The 21,347-nt window shown below is 42.7% G+C and overlaps 1 protein-coding gene across 2 annotated transcripts in view; it reads left to right on the top strand.

The window, feature by feature from the left end:
* Positions 1 to 21,347, top strand: part of dock1 (dedicator of cytokinesis 1) — a 261,452-nt gene that overhangs the window by 41,005 nt on the left and 199,100 nt on the right. Inside the window, exons 7-14 of one of the 2 annotated variants that reach the window (XM_027132789.2) lie at positions 1,459 to 1,594; positions 4,183 to 4,340; positions 5,414 to 5,495; positions 6,392 to 6,527; positions 9,043 to 9,115; positions 12,831 to 12,970; positions 20,542 to 20,667; positions 21,058 to 21,182. In XM_027132789.2, the coding sequence (XP_026988590.1) occupies positions 1,459 to 1,594; positions 4,183 to 4,340; positions 5,414 to 5,495; positions 6,392 to 6,527; positions 9,043 to 9,115; positions 12,831 to 12,970; positions 20,542 to 20,667; positions 21,058 to 21,182 (976 nt within the window). The remainder of the gene's footprint in view (positions 1 to 1,458; positions 1,595 to 4,182; positions 4,341 to 5,413; positions 5,496 to 6,391; positions 6,528 to 9,042; positions 9,116 to 12,830; positions 12,971 to 20,541; positions 20,668 to 21,057; positions 21,183 to 21,347) is intronic. The other variant, XM_027132790.2, reaches the window with a different exon arrangement.

Genomic DNA, 21,347 nt, shown 5'->3' on the forward strand with positions numbered 1-21,347 from the left:
TGAGATTTACGTTGGCGTCCAACTTGTTTCATTTCACTGTGACTCGACTATTACTACTTCATACACAGACATCGTTTAGCTCGCGCCCACAAACGGTGACATAACAGAAGAGCAAACAGACTGCATGCGTCAGATCTCGAGCTCTGTTCAATGCCATGCAAACAGGGCTGCGGTTGGTCCTTTTAAAAAAAAAAAGGAGAGGTGGGTCCGGGCTGATTCATTCCAGGAAGCAGCTAGATTTATTTCCTGGTCTCGTTGCACCACCTGTGCTTTAATTCTCTTCTTTTCTTTTTCTTTTTTGTAAATATGCAACCAAATAAGCAGTTTAGTCATTTTAATAGCGCCACCTGCAGTACCGGAGAGCTCATGGACAGAGTAACCCAGAGTGACGCAAGCCGCACTAACCCTCGTAGCCGCTCTGTCTGCATAAATACGCTGCAGCTTTTAGGGAATTTCACCTAGAGCGCTGAGCGTTACGTAAATCAAGACATTCCGAGCACGTTCAGGTTGCACTCTGCCTACGAGGCATTTCAGTAATTAGTAACCCTGAAATTAAATGTAGACTGGAACAGAAACAATCCCCTTCTACATGCTGATGGTTTTGGCTTACAAAGCTGATTAGTTATTGTTTAAATGTATTTATTTATATAACAACAGATTAATCCCCTGAAGCAAAGATAAAATCGCACTGATCATCTGTTTAAAAAAAGTAAATAACCGTGTTTTCATTTAAGAGAGCTGGATATTTAGAGTAGTTTTCTGAGCAGTAAGAGGAGCTTACCTCTATACCCAGGGATGGATTGTTTTATTAAACAGCTAGTGTGAACAAGTGATGCGTGTTAAAAAAAAAAAAAAGTGTAAATAAATATGTTTAAAGAATTTGGTTAGAATTACAAGCTACTTGATTGAAAATGGTCGACACTTCCACCTCACGACGAGAGACGCGGTTCAAGCGAAGGATTTGTTCCGACACAGCACTGCGAGTGATAAATGTGTTTGAGGAGAGCGTGAAAGACACGTTCTGCCACTCCATTTATTTCAAGGTGCCGTTAAATAAATAAATAGGTGGCCAGGTGATTTATAATCCTGCTCTCCGGCGTCATTTACATCAGAAGAGGATTCTGGTTCTAGCATTGGATTTAAATGAATTCAACATTGTCTTGTACAACTTTTCCAAAATGTTGCACTGTCAGCTTGTTTTTCCAGATAGAAGGTAATACTAATACATTTTTAGTTTATAGGAAATTAGTCCATACTGGTGTCTGTTTATTGATTCCACTCACAATACCTAGTACATCTTAATACCTACGGGGAAACATTGCACTATAATACATTTAAAATGGCTGGAATATTCATTTGGCCTGTTGGCTATTGTGTTTAATCAGCACACCTTCAGATGGCTGTTTTCTGTTGGCGTTCCCCTTTCTTGACTTTGTCCTGCTCTGCTCTGCTCGTCAGGGTTTTGGATCTGGATCTGGTGGTGAGGGATAAGGACGGAAACATTTTGGACCCAGACCTTACCAGCACCATCAACCTGTTCCGAGCCCACGAGGCTGCATCCAGGCAGATCGAAGAACGTATTCAGGAGGAGAAGGTAAAAACTAATACAAGCACACAAAAACAAAAGGCTTCAGAAACCCAGCGGATTCACACACACTCAGATTTGGGCTCGTACGTGCTCGAAGAAGCCTTTAAATACTCTTTTAACCTTTCTTTATTTTTTTATTTGTGTGTTATTACTTCAACATATTTGTGATGGTAACTTGTGTAAAAGTGACAAAACAGCTGTACCTGGGATGATTTTTTTTTTATTTTTCCTGTTTTAATACATAAAGCTTTCATTTAATTACTTGATAATTTCATCTGTTTCAAATCTCACCATGCTTTCATCAAGTTTTCTTCATCGTTGCTCGTTTGAATGCTTCGATTGACAGTTTGTACATCTGCGTTGTTTTGTTTAAAGAATAATTATTGAATAATATTTTATGCAAATAGAAGTACTAACTTTTTCTTCTTTTTTTAGAATGATATTGAGCAATGAAACGTAGAGACGTACCTTTTTATCAATAATGAACAGGTATTAAAGGTCTTTTAGAGACTGGTATTGAGTATCTAAGCTATCTAAGGTGTTCTGTAGTAAGTGGTGGTCTGTAATTAACATGCAGCATGAAAGTAGGGTTTGGGGACCAGAGTAATTTCCTTTCCAGAATCTGTTGCATAAAGCATGTGTCCTCTTATTAACCTGCATTTTTAGTGCATGTGGAAAATACCCAAGGCTAGTAGAGTTAAAGCAATTCATGCTTAAAGATATGATCAGTTCTAATAAACACCCTCATTTCCATAATTATTTCTCGTCTACGGTTTAAACTAGGCTTTTAAACAGAAATGTGTAGTTCGTGGGTTTTTTTTTTTTTGTGTTAGTCACCGTGTGAAATTGTGCAACCCTCTGTTGTGAAACAGTGTTGTTGATGGAACGAGACTTATTTCTCTGACCGACCGAGTTCAGCGAGGGAGAACGAGACAAGATCAGCTTTCAGTCTGCCAGATCAGCTTCGAAACCTCTCACATCCACGCGTACTCTTGTGCATGCTCACTGAGGTTTACCATCACTCTCCGTGTCTTTGTTTTTTCACCAGCGTATGCATACGCATGTGTACGCACTCGCCCTGCAGCGTCACTCGTGGGGTCTAATCTGAAATGCAGGACTCACAAATAGACAGGAGTGAAGCTTAGCTAAGTTCAGATGTGCGGTCGGTCTGTGGTTGACGCGTGATCTCCATTTCCGTATCTGCTTTAGGAACAGGCTGAAGTGTACAGCTGATATGACTTTTTTTTTTTCTTTTTACACACTTATTCATTGCATCCTTTGCTGTGTTTATATTACACAAGAACATTCAAGAAGTAAGAATTTAGTGCCGGTTATTTTTTCTAAGGCATCTTAAGTTTCTTTAGTTTGTTTTTAAGTTTCTCATACAATGTAGTCGGGGCTTTAAAACGACTCAGAAAAGGGGTTTACAAGTTTACTAATTCTTGTGAGATTTCATAATACTTGTTTACTGATCCATTGTCAAACGATTTATTTATTTATTTATTTAGGCTTTATCAGATAGTCCTAGGTTGTTCCTTTCAACATGCTAATGCAACAATAGTAATGAATTAAAAAAAAAAGTTACTAGTGTGTGTTATAGGAGCAGTATGGCTCTAATTCAGGATGGCCAACCCACGCCTCTTTGCCCGGTTTCATGTGGCTCTTACATTCATATCGAAGTTTGTATTTTTATCTTTTTAACGTGCGTGTTCGCTTCGCTTGAGTTCAATACGGTATTTTTGTGAGTGGGATGAAAATACTTTCCCAGTAGGAGCAAGATCATTTGAGTAAACAATTTGTGTCAAGTTTGCTCTCAAAATGGCAGGAAAAAAAAGGGTGATGTTCATGTGTGCCCATGTGTATGATGTGGCTCTTTGCGGTAACACAGTAAAAAATGTGGCTCTTGGTCTCTGGCTAGTTGGCCACCACTGCTCTATTTCCAGTTAAAGTTTTAAATTTGCCATCATATGGTGGTGCAGCGCTGTATGCTGAGGGATGTGGTAGCTCAGTGGCTAAGGTGTTGGGTTACTGATCGGAAGGTCATGGGTTCGAACCCCTGGTCCACCAAGCTGCCACTGCTGGGCCCCTGAGCAAGGCCCTTAACCCTCAGTTGCTCAGTTGTAAGTCACTCTGGATAAGGGTGTCTGCTAAATGCCGTAAATGTAAATGTAAATGTTCAGCTTCTGTTTTAGGCAGAAAGACTTTGTAATTAGCTCACCTGTGTGGTGTGAGCGCTGGCATTGAGATCACTGTGAAAAACACACTCTTCATGCTCTTTGTGCGTTTGTACCCGAGCAAAAAAGAAGCTGCTATCCCAGAGCTACCAGTCTGGAAACCTGCAATCAAAAAAGTGATGCATGAAATTTTGTAGCTGATCAGAAGAAGTTCTTCTTTGTTCTTTGTAAAAGTTATTTTTAAAGGGACATTGAATCGTGTGTGAGATGTGAAAATAACACCCCATATTAAAGAAAGTCTCTCTCTCTCTCCCTCCCCCCCCCTCTCTCTCTCTCTCTCTCCCTCTCTCTCTCCCCCCCCTCCCCCCCCCCCTCTCTCTCTCTCTCTCTCTCTCTCTCTCTCTCTTCAACCCCCTTTAGTCTCAGAAACAGAATTTGGATCTGAGTCGACAGGCCAAGTTTGCCTCCACTCCATCCTTTGCTCTGTTTGTGACTCTGAAGAACGTGGTGTGTAAGATCGGAGAGGATGCCGAGGTGCTCATGTCCCTCTACGACCCCAGCGAGTTCAAATTCATCAGGTAATTCATTCAGAGACACACTCAGCACTTAATAAGTGCACACCTAAACCAGGACACAGGAACAAACCCAGTTCCTAAAACAGAGTGTGTACGCACACACACACACACACACACACACACACACACACACACCCACAAGCCACAAAGCATATCATGTCTAGAAATACATATGTAAACTGGAGGTGTGTGAATGTATGGGGTGGAGTTGGAGAGAGACAATGACTTCCTGTGGTTTGGACATTCTTTTGTTCCTCTTATTTAACAAGGTCAATAAGTATTGCAATTTATCAGAAACTGGCAACAATTGTTGAATGGAGCAAAAAAAAATTGCACACAATTAAATTGCCTACTCTTTAAAAAATCAAACAAAAAAACAGGAAAATTAGAAGGGGGGGGGGGGACTCACGGACGGACACAGAAGCCTTTATCACCACCACATATACATTACAGCACAGTGGAATTCATTTCTTCACATACCCTAACTGAGGAGGTTGGGGTCAGAGTGCAGGGGCAGCTATGGTACAGCACCCCTGGAGCAGGGAGGGTTGGGGGCCTTTGCTCAAGGGCCCAGCAGTGGCAGCTTGGCCGTGCTGGGCCTTGAACCCTGATCCTCCGATCAACAACCCAGAGCCCTAAACAGTTGAATTTAGTATCTTCTCTCAAACCCTTTTGGCAAAATGTAAAAATGATTAACACTCCATCGAACATGTACGATAAACGCAACCCGATCTCTCTTCAGAAATCTTTTTCTTTTTTTCTTTAAATATGAGAATCCAGAAATATTTGTCATTTAGAGAGATCACATGTGTTCACCCTGTGTGAAGTCTGTGTGCTGATCAACCTGAACATTGATTAGCATTCCTGTTTACCTGCATATAAAAAGCATTTTCATTTAAAAAAAGATTACACACAATCACTGAGAAGTTTCAGGACCGGGATCTTTCAGTATACTGTGCAGTGATGAGGAGGGTGAAGGAGGAGGTCTGGGGCAGCGAAGTCTCCAGTGATTTTGTATTTGAATTTATGTCGTGTAAAAGAATCCCTTCTGACTATTTTTCTTTCTTCTTTTGCAGTGAGAACTACCTTGTCCGGTGGTCCAGCTCTGGTCTGGTCAAAGACATCGATCAGCTTCACAACCTGCGAGCCGTGTTAACGGTGAGTATCATCTCAGACTCTTCTGCTCTTTGCTCATTAGTCTAAGTTCATGTCTGTTGTGATAGAATGTAAAGACTTCATTCAGATCACTTCCTTGTGACACTCCCCCAACACACACACAACACACACACATCCTCTTTATGCTTAAGGTCTCTGTGTATTTTAAATGTTCAGGCTCTAAATAAATGTCACATGTGCTATAGTAATAGTTCCCTTTCTCGAAATTCAGCTAAACATTTAGACAAAGAATCAAGCCGGCGAAAGCACCGTGTCCCAGTTGAGTAATTATAGTATTTATGAAGTCAGACTTTAATTTGTGTTTTTTTTTTATTTTTTATTATTATATAAACATCATGATTACAGTATTGTGGCACACTAATTAGACCTTAATCAAGAGACCATGGAATCAGAACATTAAAACTACTTGCATCCCAGATTTCATGAAGAGCCATAGTCACTCGTTATTGATTAGAATATTGTTCGAATATTATATAGTATATTATTCTATAGCCACTTTTTTTCCAGTGGCATCACTGGAAAGCAGCAGCTGCATCCCTGTGTGAACACCGTATCCCATACAGGAAATTAGGCACCGTACCAATCAGACACCATTAGGGCATTACAATTTACTCTGCATAAGAGCCCACTTGGCAGAAGTTTACTCGCTCTGGAAAAGGTCCAATCAGTTGATCAATCATTCCCCTGTCAACCTGCAAGACAAGAAATAAACTAGTGTTAACAAGACACTTGATCTTGGCACATCTGCGTAAAGCGTACTGGAGATTCCAATTTTCTTCTTTCAGAAGCATTCTTTTGTCCTCATATTCAGAGCTGTGGAGGCCACTTACTTGTTTTGTGGTGTAATGAGATGATGTGTGTTTGTGTTTGCTGTACAGGATCTGGGCAGCGAGGATCTGAAGCGGGAGAAAATCAGTTTTGTTTGTCAGATCGTCCGAGTCGGTCGAATGGAACTGCGAGACAACAACACTAAAAAGCTGACGTCTGGACTCCGTAGGCCCTTTGGAGTGGCAGGTACGCAGTGATTCTGCACTTCTTCTGAGGCAGAAAACTTCATATAGATCCAAGAATCTGTCAATGTCCTGTAGGCTTTATAGATTTTTGATGTTCTGCGGACTTTGTAGACTTCTGTAGATTTCCCACTTTTTGAACAATTGTTATTTTCCATGTCATTACTGAACACGCTGCATTGGTGTTTGGTTATCTATATAATAAATGCAGCACCTGCCTTTTGGACCTTACCGGTCTCCCATTGCATAAACTTTAAAGTTAAAGTAAGACTGCTACTCTGGAGATTGTGGGATGAACTTGATTTCCATTGAAGCTGAAACATCAACTGAATATTGTCTGATGTGAAATAAGTTAGAGTTTTGACTGCAAGATGCACCAACAGTAAATGGCAAAAAGGAAGCCATTGCTTTTATTGAAATTTCAGGTCTTTTGGAGTACAAATGTCGGTTAGACAATTTAAAAATACAATAACTATACAAATATACAAGCTCTTTCTTGTGGCAGAATTTCCAGTGACGTTCTAGGTTAAGTCTGTTGCTTCAGTCATCGTGTTTTCAGCCAACTCAAAAAGGAATCTGCTGCCTAAAAATGTTTGAAAAGAGAGAAACTCTTGAGCAGAAAGGTCATGCTTGCCAGAGCCAGTGGTTAAATGCAATGCTTTAGACCAATCAGTGGCTCGCATTACTTGTAGCTCCGCCCACACGTTTCTGTTTTGATTTTTCAAATGTATGTGGATACCCAAATTCACTTTGGTATGATTTAAAGCCCAGACCTTTACATTTCTGGACAAATTTAGATGCCTTTGTGTTACAGATTATGAATGTTAGGTTAGCATGAGGTCCAGCAACCGTATCTGTCTGATGGCTTGTTGAAAAGCTCACGAGTGTGTGACAGAGAGTGTAAACAAAGAATCTTGTTTTGAGGCTTCTCGCCTACTTGTGTAAAAAAATTTTGATAATCAGAGGTCACAGGAACAGAACGAGGAACCGGAGTTATTTCTCCCTGGTGACAGAGATGGCTGCTCCACAGTAAACTAATTAGATTGGCTCTCAGCCCACTGCTCATCAGCAGAGAAAATCAGCCCTCGTTTCTTCGTCCGATAAAAAGGAGATTGAACTCAGTGGGTTCATCTTGGAGTGCTCATTGGCACAAATGTGATTGCTTTCTTCTCTGCGCAGCCAATTTGTCAGGCTTTATGGTGTGATTGTATATAATGCGTTCAGAGGCACCAAAATGCATCTAACGTGCTTAGGATACATTAGAGGTGTAACAAAACCCCATTATTTCTATCTTTATATGCTTAGGTTTCCCAGCATCTGTTTAGTGCTCCATATATTCACTACTATTCAGATTTAAACTTGAAGTGGGTGTGGCCTAAACAAGAAGTATGTATAGGGCTTCTTAAAGCATTTATTTGTTCCAATATTTGTTCCATTGTTTACAGCTGGATGTATTTTCCAATATATAAAACATTTGCAGTCAAATTTAACCTTCCATGACCTGATCAGGCGGTTACTAAGGATGAATGGTATAAATTAATGCTGTACATTCAAGTTCATGTCTGACTTTGTTTGGATTCAGCTAGATGCTCTAGGATCCATTGAAGCATCCTGTTTATATCTTTTATTGTATCCATTCATTCATTAATTTTCTACCGCTTATCCGAACTCCTCGGGTCTATCTCAGGCGTCATCGGGCATCAAGGCAGGATACACCCTGGACGGAGTGCCAACCCATCGCAGGGCACACACACACTCTCATTCACTCACACACTACGGACAATTTTCCAGAGATGCCAATCAACCTACCATGCATGTCTTTGGACCGGGGGAGGAAACCAGAGTACCCAGAGGAAACCCCCGAGGCACAGGGAGAACATGCAAACACCACACACACAAGGCGGAGGTGGGAATAGATCCCCGACCCTGCAGGTGTGAGGCAAACGTGCTAACCACTAAGCCACCGTGCCCCCTTATTGTATCCATGTATGACATCATTTATTCAATCTGAATAATGTCATGTGTGTTGTTTGGTTACATCCCTAAGATCCCTGTACAGTATATACTGTTATGGTGTTATAATCTGACAGGGTGTACAGACAACATTCACTCTTTGATGTGGTCTTGAGTGGTGTTTTTTCCCCAGGCATGTGGGAACGGAGGTGAATGTGGGAGGATGTGCAACTGTCAGCTTCAACATCAAATAGATTTTTGAAGTGGGAAGGAGAAAAGCTTCATCCCCACACCTCCCATCCTCCTCACCTTCCTCTTCACCTTTTTAAAAAGAATTTCTCTCCGAGAAGCTGAATAAAATGGCACCTCAGTAGTGGCACTTTCATCAGCACCTTGCTGCCTCCATAACCCACAAGTAACCATGAGCTTTTGCTTGCCAGACAATCATTATGTCCAAAAACTGCAACATCAGTCAAATCGCCTCCTTCTGTGAAAGCAGGCAAACAATCACAGAACATCTACATCCTGTTCTGCACTAACTTTTCTTTTTTCTTCTGTTTTCACAGTTATGGATGTCACCGATATCATCACAGGCAAAATGGATGACGAAGACAAGCAGCACTTCATCCCTTTTCAGCCGTGAGTATGAATTCACCCTAATGGACATCATGGACTATTGCCACACAGATGCTACATGGAGTGTTGCATTATTTGAAGAAAACACAATTAGTTTTTGGACTAGTAGTACACCAAAGGAAAAAAAAACAAAACATTCTCCATAAATAGGATTGGTTCAACCTATACTAAGCCTTTTGTTGAATCAAACACACTGTTACTATTTGCTCTACAATTACAACTCAGTAACAGCAAACATAGATTGTTATTGTGCGGTTAGTGTTTTTGGCTTATGTAATGTTTCTTCTTACAACAGCATTCCCTTTTCCAATCACTGTTTGGTTGAGACATAATGGGTGCTGTATATTTATATCCTAAAGGTTGGGATTTCCTTTAAAAACATACCATATTCCTTTATTAAGGTAGATTTATAATTGCCTTCTTTATAAACTGTATGATTAAGTTTTTAAAGTAATTTGTGCCATTTGATGACAGAACATCTTGATAACTCTTTCTAAAATTGTATTTTTAAAGTAATATATAATTTTTTTTAAGAAGTGTCATTTAACAGTAAATTAATTACAAGTCTACCGCCGGGGACCATCAGATAATATCCGACTTTATGGCTTCTGGGTCAATATAGTCACCTCTGTTTCTGGTTTGTTTCTAAAAACACATTGGGACTTTAAACACAGCCATGAAGCCATGAGCTATGTGAGTTCTCTAAGCACACAAAAATTTGTTGCAATTTTCACTTCAGCCATCAAGCGGTACATAACAGATAGAGAACAGATGTTTAATGTGTTTTGAGCTGAAAGTTGTCTCCTAAATCTTGCCCCGTGCATCGGGCTTCGTTCTGGGTCACACGCGCTATAAGCTTTCTGTGGTTTGAAGCTCCTGGTATGTGATTAACTGTAGCCTGGACCACTTGTTCCTGCTTGTTACCTCCTGGCTCAATTAAGCAGAGCTCATTAACTCCTGTCCATGAGGAGCGATTAACCCTTTCTCTGTCAGGGTTCTCACTCTAATTGAAACTATTTTAGTCCACTTGCCTGTTTGCATCTTAACCTTTTCTAGTCCTGGATAAGACGGGAAGCAATTACGCCATCATGCATTCCTCTAATAAGATGCATTCTCTCAGATGTTACTGTAAAGCATACATCAGTATCAGTCTGTAACCTATCTGGTTTCCCTGGACATGTAGTTTTGGGAGCAGTCTAGTGTGGAGGATGTGCAGGTCAATTCCTGCAAAGGCAGAAAACGGTAGTTATCATAGAACTGGAGTCTTTTTCTGAGGTAAAGTTGTTTCAGAGATTGGTTTTGATGACAGCCTACAGTTTTGAAATTAAGGCTAAAAGGTGATTGGGAGGAAAGTTTGTATAAACAAACGTTTGAGCCTTTGAGGATCTTTCGCTCTCAGGTTCTTGTTTAGTCTAGATATTTCTGAAGTTATGTGTCAGAATAAAGCTGACAGGATTTAAAGTTTTTTTAAAGCCCAGGAACTGCATAGTTGTATAAAATAACAGTACAAAGATCAGCAGGTTGTTAGGCTGGTACTATAGGTGCCAATATTTACGGTTTAGCTGTAGCATTTTGGATATTTAACTCCTTACTATGGAGATGTGTGGGAGCACTAAGAGCATTTTATTTTTTAACATAAAGAAAAGCTGAAAAACCACTGCACAGAATGGGGAAAAGGGGCATGAGACGTCAAACACATCCGTTATTTTGATTTAGTTTCCAATTGAGATCAAGTTTGATCTGTAACTTCACAAGCCTCAGTCCATGAAAGGGCACATTTAGTACGAAACGTGATCCTTGTCAACCGATAGCATATTTGTGATCGAATTCAGGGTTTCTCTCTACTTGGAAAGGGTTTTTTTTGGCACCTCAAAGGTAGAACAGTAACACTGTTCACTTCCTTCCTTCACATCCTTATTTAAACAAATCTCACTTCCTGCCCTGTGATTCCTAGTTAGTAAGCTTAGGAATTTCTAGGACATTTGAAATTGAAAAGAGGAACTTGAAGATCATTGGATGCTTTTTTTTGTTCTCCATACAGTCATATTCTGACTCACTAGATGTTAAAAAGGTTTTACTTTGCTACTGTTTTTAATCCAGTTTTACCGAACACTTTTGATTTGTGAATTATGGACATGCAGATGGTTTTTGCGTCACTTTATTTTTAAGTATTTATTTATAATTTTACAGAGTTTAATAGACTGTTTCTTTCATTTACCCTCTTTACCCTGCATCAGATTTAAAATAAGACTGGACCATGAGTCCAAGGTGTTCACGTCGAAACAAAACATAACCACTAGGAATTGTCATCTTTAAAGCTGTGAGCTGCTCAATGATATATCATTTAAAATTACTGGTGCCAATCAGGGGGGGCTTAGTGGTGGTTAGTACGTTTGTCTCACACCTCAAGGGTTGGGGGTTCGATTCCCGCCTCCGCCTTGTGTGTGTGGTGTTTGCATGTTCTCCCCGTGCCTCGGGGGTTTCCTCCGGGTACTCCGGTTTCCTCCCCCGGTCCAAAGACATGCATGGTAGGTTGATTGGCATCTCTGGAAAATTGTCTGTAGTGTGTGAGTGAATGAGAGTGTGTGCCCTGTGACGGGTTGGCACTCCGTCCAGGGTGTTGATGCCCGATGACGCCTGAGATAGTAGATCCGAGGTAGTTCGGATAAGCGGTAGAAAATGAATGAATGAATGAATGGCGCCAATCACCCAGATTGGTTGCTAAATTAAGAATATTGTAAACAAGATATTTTATTTAACTGGAAGTGAATGCAATACCACTTAATACCTCTGTGTGTACCCATGTGTATGTGTTTTTATTGATCAGTCTGTTTTGCATTAAGAATATATTGTAACAATGCAACTTCCAGCTACGTGCATGTTATGCAGGCTGAAAAAGCTGGATCTTGCTAGAACAGGGTGTGTCTGTTCATGCACATATGTGGTGTGCTGATTTTTTAGGCCCACAAATGTTAGTCTGATTTTTCAGAAGATTTCTTTTCTAGAAATAGAAATGTCTTTGTTTTTGTGTGTGAGTGCGTGCACTTTTGGCTCCTGTGCTTTCTCGGCCACACACACACTCACACACACTTTTCTCCATATGTTCAGCTCTGACACTAACATTTTCCAGCTTTTACGCTTTTTACTAAGTTACATTTTTACTCATTTGTAGAATACACACAGTTAGTGTTCCACTATAGCAGCACCCTGTTACTGTGTGTCTCTCTCACTTTGAGTCTGTGTCCTGTTTAAGATGTGAGGGTAGGTCCTTCTGGTGCTGGGGACATGAGTTTCAGCCGCTGTCACACACACCCTCAGGGCAGCTTCTTGTCCAGCATTAGGACATGTCTCTTCAGGCTTGTGTCTTGTCAGGGCTCAGAGTGGAGTGGCCATGTCTCTTAAATTGCACTCTCTTTCTCTCTGTGTCTCTTTTTATTACCCACCCTTGATCACTGTATGCTAACAAAATGGCTTTTGTCTGCTGTCATGGTATTTGCATCACTGTTTTGGTCTTTCCTCTCTTTTCCCTCCCCCATTCCCTTTATCATCCTGCTTTCCTTCCTCACATTCTGCTCATCTTCATTCCTCACTCTGCTTTTTTTTTTATTTTATTTTATTTTTCCCCGTTTGTCTTTCTTTATTGCTGGCTCTCTTTCTGCCCCTTCCCGCCTCTCTCCCTTCCTGTGGTGTGTTGCCCGTCATCGTGTGTGAACTCCAGGCTTGCGCTGGATGACGCCATCCGCCACAGGCAGCTGAACATCTCCCGTTTTTCACCCAGGGTGGCAGGAGAGAACGACTTTCTCCAGAGCGTCATCAACAAAGTCATTAGTGCCAAAGAGGTCAATCATAAGGGCCAAGGTAAGCCGCACCTACAGCACACGCAGTCTCGCATACGCTCTCATTCCTGTACACCAACCGTGGTTTCAGACATCTCATTATAGGATATGAGCGCTTCATTACAGCTTCTTTGTGCATTAATAAGTAATTCAGTAGACGTCCTTAACAATCCTACCTGAAATGCTGACAAGTCATATGCAGTGATGTCAGAGGAGCCCGTGTTGTTTTTATTCCCCTCCTTTATTTCCTCCCTGCTGTTTAATCTTTGCTCTCCTGTCAAAATTAAACTAGTAATGAGCATGTAAAGTTTGGAGATGAGCTCACAGCCTCATGAAAAATGCACGGCTCTCGCAGACCTTCATGGCTAAAAATCTGCTTGTACGTGAGCGGGCTCCTCATTCTCAGGTGTTCCTGTACGAAGCCAGAACTGCAGGGAGGGAAAAAAACACAACAGCATAACATAGTGAAAACAGTGAATCTAGGGTTCAGAAGAAATTTGCAACTATAATTATGTATTTATTTATTATGTTTAGTATGTGATCATTTAATACAACAGTTCAGTAATTAATTAGAATTCACTACTAATGATCGAGTTTGATCTGAATTCACAGTTATAATAATTCAGTAAAGGATTAGATCGGAATACTGGCACTGTACTTGGTTATAGTTCAGTATTTCAATTCAGTATTTGTTTATAATCCAGCACTATAATTCAGTATTCCACTCGACTTCACTACAACAATTCGATATTTGATCATTTTGTGAACACTAACATGAGTGTCTCGCAAAAAAACAACAACAAAAAAAAAACTAGTCCAGGCTCAGTTGTGAGTGTGGACTGGTATATAAGTGTAGAAATGCCCAAAGAGGGTGTTAGTGTGTTCTTCTAGTAATAAAATTGTAACTTTTTGGATTTGTATTAAATTTTGGAGATATTTGGAGATTTTTATAGTGACTTAACTGTAAGCGAGTATAACAGAAAAATGAAAGATAATCCAAAGAAATCCTATAAGCATTTAAACTGATTAAATTGCCGATTACCAGGTCATATTCAGACAGAATAAAGCCTGTGTGTGTGTGTGTGTGTGTGTGTGTGTGTGTGTGTGTGTGTGTGTGTGTATATATGCGTGTGTGTGTGTGTGTATATGCGTGTGTGTGTGTGTGTGTGTGCGTGTGTGTGTGCGTGTATATATGCGTGCGTGTGTGTGTGTATATGCGTGTGTGTGTGTGTGTGTGTGTATATATGCGTGTGTGTGTGTGTGTATATGCGTGTGTGTGTGTGTGAGTGTGAGTGTGTGTGCGTGTGTGCGTGTGTGCGTGTGTGCGTGTGTGTGTGTGTGTGTGTGTGTGTGTGTGTGTGTGTGTGTGTGTGTGTATATATGCGCGTGTGTGTGTGTGTGTATATATGCGTGTGTGTGTGTGTATATGCGTGTGTGTGTGTGTGCGTGTGTGTGTGCGTGTGCGTGTGCGTGTGCGTGTGCGTGTGTGTGTGTGTGTGTGTGTGTGTGTGTGTGTGTGTGTGTGTGTATATATGCGTGTGTGTGTGTGTGTGTGTATATATGCGTGTGTGTGTGTATATGCGTGTGTGTGTGTATATGCGTGTGTGTGTGTATATGCGTGTGTGTGTGTGTGTATATGCGTGTGTGTGTGTGTGTATATGCGTGTGTGTATATGTGTGTATATGCGTGTGTGTGTATATGCGTGTGTGTATATGCGCGCGTGTGTGTGTGTATATGCGCGCGCGCGTGTGTGTGTGTGTGTATGCGCGCGCGTGTGTGTGTATGCGCGCGTGTGTGTGTGTATGCGCGCGCGTGTGTGTGTATACGCGTTTGTGTGTGTGTATATATGCGCGTGTGTGTATATATGTGTGTGTGTGTGTATATATGTGTGTGTGTGTGTGTGTGTATATGTGTGTGTGTGTATATGTGTGTGTATATATGTGTGTGTGTGTGTGTGTGTGTGTGTGTGTGTGTGTGTGTGTGTGTGTGTGTGTGTGTGTATATATATATATATATGTGTGTGTGTGTGTGTGGCCTCTCGTTACTGCTCTGCATCATGTTTATGCCAGCTGGAGAGCAGCAGGTTGTCCACCAGCTGGATTTGTTATGACGCACAAACGAACTGTCTGCTTGTGTCATGTCACATGGATCTCTGCAGCACTAAATACTGTGTGAGTCTCTCACTTCTCCCAGAGAATCATCCATGGAGAAAGAAAGAGAGATGGACAGATCAGGTTTAAACAGGATTCCTTTCTGCTCATGGAGTCTAAATTGTTACTAGCATAATCGTGGAATATTTGAATACCTTGTGACGAACGACGTGAAATGCAGTTCAGAAGCTATAAATATAGCGTTGGAGACGCATCTTAGATCAGTCTTATCAAAACAAATTGACCAAGTAATTATCTCTCTGCTGTTTATACTTCAGTTTAACAGGGCAGGTTCGATTCATTTAGCTCGTTGTAGTATATTCCATTTTGCTCTAATTTGAAAACACATACACGATGCATTTAACTGTCTTGGATGGCTTTCGTAGCCATGAATCCACACGGCGCTTCTTAATTGTTTTATAAACGATTGCTAATGGTGGTGTTGTGAAATAGTGCAGTTTGGCTGATAGAATTTGTGTGTGGAAGTGAGCGAGAGAAAGAAAATGCACAGAGATGTAATTAACAAGAGGACAAGTGAAATAAACAGTTAAGTCTGAGCACAGTGAGGTGGTGTGGAAAAGCCTGTGTGTTAGGATGCTGGCATTTTTGTGTGTGTCTGGTTGTCTGCCTGTGTGTGTGTCTGGTTGTCTGCCTGTGTGTGTGTGTGTCTGGTTGTCTGCCTGTGTGTGTGTGTGTCTGGTTGTCTGCCTGTGTGTGTGTGTCTGGTTGTCTGCCTGTGTGTGTGTGTCTGGTTGTCTGCCTGTGTGTGTGTGTGTCTGGTTGTCTGCCTGTGTGTGTGTGTGTCTGGTTGTCTGCCTGTGTGTGTGTGTGTCTGGTTGTCTGCCTGTGTGTGTGTGTGTCTGGTTGTCTGCCTGTGTGTGTGTGTGTCTGGTTGTCTGCCTGTGTGTGTGTGTGTCTGGTTGTCTGCCTGTGTGTGTGTGTGTCTGGTTGTCTGCCTGTGTGTGTGTGTGTCTGGTTGTCTGCCTGTGTGTGTGTGTCTGGTTGTCTGCCTGTGTGTGTGTGTGTCTGGTTGTCTGCCTGTGTGTGTGTGTGTCTGGTTGTCTGCCTGTGTGTGTGTGTGTCTGGTTGTCTGCCTGTGTGTGTGTGTGTCTGGTTGTCTGCCTGTGTGTGTGTGTGTGTGTGTGTGTCTGGTTGTCTGCCTGTGTGTGTGTGTGTGTGTGTGTCTGGTTGTCTGCCTGTGTGTGTGTGTGTGTGTGTCTGGTTGTCTGCCTGTGTGTGTGTGTGTGTCTAGTTGTCTGCCTGTGTGTGTGTGTGTGTCTGGTTGTCTGCCTGTGTGTGTGTGTGTGTCTGGTTGTCTGCCTGTGTGTGTGTGTGTGTGTGTCTGGTTGTCTGCCTGTGTGTGTCTGGTTGTCTGCCTGTGTGTGTCTGGTTGTCTGCGTGTGTGTGTGTGTCTGGTTGTCTGCCTGTGTGTGTGTGTGTCTGGTTGTCTGCCTGTGTGTGTGTGTGTGTGTCTGGTTGTCTGCCTGTGTGTGTGTGTGTGTGTGTCTGGTTGTCTGCCTGTGTGTGTGTGTGTGTGTCTGGTTGTCTGCCTGTGTGTGTGTGTGTGTGTGTCTGGTTGTCTGCCTGTGTGTGTGTGTGTGTCTGGTTGTCTGCCTGTGTGTGTGTGTGTGTCTGGTTGTCTGCCTGTGTGTGTGTGTGTGTCTGGTTGTCTGCCTGTGTGTGTGTCTGTGTCTGGTTGTCTGCCTGTGTGTGTGTGTGTCTGGTTGTCTGCCTGTGTGTGTGTGTGTCTGGTTGTCTGCCTGTGTGTGTGTGTCTGGTTGTCTGCCTGTGTGTGTGTGTGTCTGGTTGTCTGTCTGTGTGTGTGTGTCTGGTTGTCTGCCTGTGTGTGTGTGTGTGTCTGGTTGTCTGCCGGTGTGCGTGTGTGTGTGTCTGGTTGTCTGCCGGTGTGTGTGTGTGTGTGTGTCTGGTTGTCTGCCGGTGTGTGTGTGTGTGTGTGTGTGTGTCTGGTTGTCTGCCGGTGTGTGTGTGTGTGTGTGTGTGTGTCTGGTTGTCTGCCGGTGTGTGTGTGTGTGTGTGTCTGGTTGTCTGCCGGTGTGTGTGTGTGTGTGTGTCTGGTTGTCTGCCCGTGTGTGTGTGTGTGTGTGTGTGTCTGGTTGTCTGCCGGTGTGTGTGTGTGTGTGTGTCTGGTTGTCTGCCCGTGTGTGTGTGTGTGTGTGTGTGTGTCTGGTTGTCTGCCGGGGTGTGTGTGTGTGTCTGGTTGTCTGCCGGGGTGTGTGTGTGTGTGTGTGTGTCTGGTTGTCTGCCTGTGTAATGTGTGTGTCTGGTTGTCTGCCGGTGTGTGTGTGTGTCTGGTTGTCTGCCGGTGTGTGTGTGTGTGTGTGTGTGTCTGGTTGTCTGCCTGTGTGTGTGTGTGTCTGGTTGTCTGCCGGTGTGTGTGTGTGTGTCTGGTTGTCTGCCTGTGTGTGTGTCTGGTTGTCTGCCTGTGTGTGTGTCTGGTTGTCTGCCTGTGTGTGTGTCTGGTTGTCTGCCTGTGTGTGTGTGTGTGTCTGGTTGTCTGCCTGTGTGTGTGTGTGTGTCTGGTTGTCTGCCTGTGTGTGTGTGTGTGTCTGGTTGTCTGCCTGTGTGTGTGTGTGTCTGGTTGTCTGCCTGTGTGTGTGTGTGTGTCTGGTTGTCTGCCTGTGTGTGTGTGTGTGTCTGGTTGTCTGCCTGTGTGTGTGTGTGTGTCTGGTTGTCTGCCTGTGTGTGTGTGTCTGGTTGTCTGCCTCTGTGTGTGTGTCTGGTTGTGTGCGTGTGTGCGTGTGCGTGTGCGTGTGCGTGTGTGTGTGTGTGTGTGTGTGTGTGTGTGTGTGTGTGTGTGTGTGTGTGTGTGTCTGGTTGTCTGTCTGTCTGTCTGTCTGCGTGTTTCTGGTTGTCTGTTTGTCTGTCTGTCTGCGTGTCTGTTGTGTGTGTCTGTCTGTCTGTGTATCTGTGTCTGAGTGTGTGGTGGTTATATGTCTACGAGATTATTTCAAGTTCAAAAAGGTCTTAAGATCACCAAAAGAAATTAATAAATAATAACTTGAAATGTCAAGATGACAACTTATTCTTTTCTTGTGATCTCCAAAAAAATGTTTTCTTAAGATCAAAAAATGTATTTTTCTTGTGATCTTTCTATGGCAAAAGATCTTTTTTTGGACATCACGTAACAATAGCATACTTCTTGCCACCTCCAGAACCACCACACTGCTTACAGTGCTGACTAATATGATGGTGTTGCATAGCAGAGTTCAAATCACAATCAATTTTGCTGATGATTCTACAGTTATGGATCTATTCAGTCGTGATGAGTCAGCTTACAGGGAGGACGTACAGACGACAATCTATCTCTTAATGTTGACAAGGCCAACGAGATGATCTCACCACTCCACATCAATCAGGTGCCAAAAGCTCCATGTTTCTGTGTGTGCACGTGACCGAGCTGTTGGACTCTGAATACCATTTGCCTAGCCCAGTAGTCCCAGCAACACCTTCGCGTCTTGCTGATGCTGAAGAGCGGCCATCACCGGCTGTGCCCCTCAACACGCCGCACCACAGCACACCCTAACAATCCTTTTACAGAGTAACTATAGACAGCATTGTGACCAACTGTCATACCATATGGTATGGAACAGTCACTTGTTAAGACAGTTCAGAAGATCACCTTAGACTCTCTCGACCCATTTTCAAAAAGCACTGCATCCACAAGGCACCCAGCATTGAAGATTGTCCCTCCATTGGATCTAGTACAGTATTCCCTCGCCACTTCGCGGTTCAAGTTTCGCGGCCTCAGTGCATCGCTGGTTTTTCAAAAATATTCATCCCAGGTTTCCCAGGATGCCAGACAAAGTGAGAAACACTCTCAGAGGCTTTGTACGTACCCACGGGCACTCAGACAAGGCACATGATTGGTTCCTGGCGCGACATCTCAGCTGATTGGCTGCGCATCATCTCATCCTCTCCCAGCTTCTTCCCTTGTTGTATCTCGCCACTCTCGTTCACGCTGTCGACCGTGTCTCGCGTATTGTGTTCGAAATTAACTTTCGTTAAGCCCTTACAATGCCTCCTAAGTGCTGTGCCCCTGCGACAGATTCCTCTAGTGAGCCGAAGAGGAAGATGATGACCATCAGTGAAAAGGTCAAACCTAGGGCCAATCCTACTTTTCACCTAGATAAACGAGGGATCACTGTATTGTGGTTGACCCCTCCCAGTCATCTCATGGATTTTAATCTCGCCTACCATCTGGCACCAGTATCACCACCACTATCACCACCACCACCACCACCACCAGATACCACAATAGCTTTTTTCCTCTCTCTCAGTCTGAATATTCAACACACTGTTGCCCTCCAACACTCAGCAGGACTAATCAAATCTTCCCACTTCCCATGACACTTCCCATGGTTTGCTGATACAGTCGGTGGATTGCAGACATGGTCTTATTGAAACAACATTTTGATGTCTTCTAATGTATACAATCTATATAAAAGTCTGACCAAAAAAAAAAACCCACCAAAAAACTAAACCCTGGACTGCTATTATCACGTCGGTGTGTCGATTTGCATACTGTTCCTGAAAATTTTGATCATCGCTTGTCTTGTGAGCCACAAACCATTTAGGCAGCACCTGTCACACATCATGCGATAACTACAGAGATGACTAAGTCCCTCAAATCGGCTATGATGCACAAGCATCATCATCATCATCATCATCATCATCTCAACAGACCGATGATGATGAAGTTGTCTAGCACTGAAAAACATGCAAATAGAAAGTCAGATAGCTGTATTTCACTGATCACTAAGGCAGAAATATGGTTTTCCTGCAGACGTGGAAGTCAGTCCCTGATTTCCTTTAATCGGGGAACGTGTTCATCTGTGATGCACAGCATGTATGCCTCATATTTTTGATGCCATGAATAAAATAGTCTCTTAAGAAAACAATCTTTATTTTGAGATCACAAGGGGAAAAAAAAAATCTGTGGTGTTTCTGGACCTCTGTAACGTTAGCATTATTTATCGTCTACTGTTCTTTAGAAGCGCAGGTCTTTCTGCTCTATTCCTAGGCGCTACAAATAACCAATTCTCAACCCGTGTAGCAGAAATTAAATATTTATTATACTATAAAATAAAATGCCATTGCGATTTATTTTTTTTTGTTTAAAGTGTGGCATTTTTCAGTGTAAAACTCTAGAAGTATCCATGTTATGGGAACTGACTTTGTAACTTCAAGTATATCGGTTTCTCTAATGTTCAGTAGGTCTCACTAGTGAAGAAAATGCTACAACTCGACACCGCAATATTGATGGTCACATTACATAGAGCTGTTTACAGACGAGACACAAATCTTATATGAGAATTTTATTATAATGCAGAGTTTCCCAATGGAGTGTCCGATATACCACTCGTATGTAGGATGTGTTTCTTACAGATATTGTGTAATACCCCTGTGTCTGTATGTTGTTCAGGGCTTTGGGTCACTTTGAAGCGGTTGCCCGGTGATATCCATCAGATCCGGAAGGATTTCCCGCACCTGGTGGACCGTTCCACTGCCGTCGCCCGCAAAATGGGCTTCCCTGAGATCATCATGCCAGGTGCAAATTAAACCCATTTATCATCCCAAATCCCTGCACGATTTTCCTTTTCCTCTGCGGTGGATCGTGTGTTTTACATTTGTTAAGCACCTGCACCTGCTTATACACGCCGTGGGTGTGAATTCTGTGAAATACATTTATGGAGATCGATTAAACAGGATTTAAAGGATTTATAAAAGTGGCATGCTGTAGGAAACGGAGACGGAGCGAGCGATTTGTTTAGTACATCATCAGTGCGAACTGGGAGAATCCTGCTCACCGCAGTGCCGTGCTCTTTTAATATCGTGTGTCCATCGGTGATTTAGCCAGGCTGACCACTCTTGTTTTTATAATCAGCATCTGTTCTATGTGCCAGTATCTCGGATAAGTAAGCAGTCATTGTGTCTACAGGTGACGTTCGGAATGACATTTATGTGACGCTGACTCACGGAGACTTTGACAAAGGCAGTAAAACCACACCCAAGAACGTGGAAGTCACCATGTCCGTGTACGATGAGGAGGGCAAGAGACTGGAGGTATATAATGAGACTTGGAACTCTGTTACTCTGGTGTACTCACACACACACATGCGCGCGCGCACACACACACACACACACACACACACACACACACACACACACACACACACACACACACACACACAAATTACCTCAGTTGCCAGGTGAGCAGTCTTCTGTTGC

The sequence above is a fragment of the Tachysurus fulvidraco genome, chromosome 8 (assembly GCF_022655615.1).
Source record: "Tachysurus fulvidraco isolate hzauxx_2018 chromosome 8, HZAU_PFXX_2.0, whole genome shotgun sequence".
Lineage (NCBI taxonomy): Eukaryota > Metazoa > Chordata > Actinopteri > Siluriformes > Bagridae > Tachysurus > Tachysurus fulvidraco.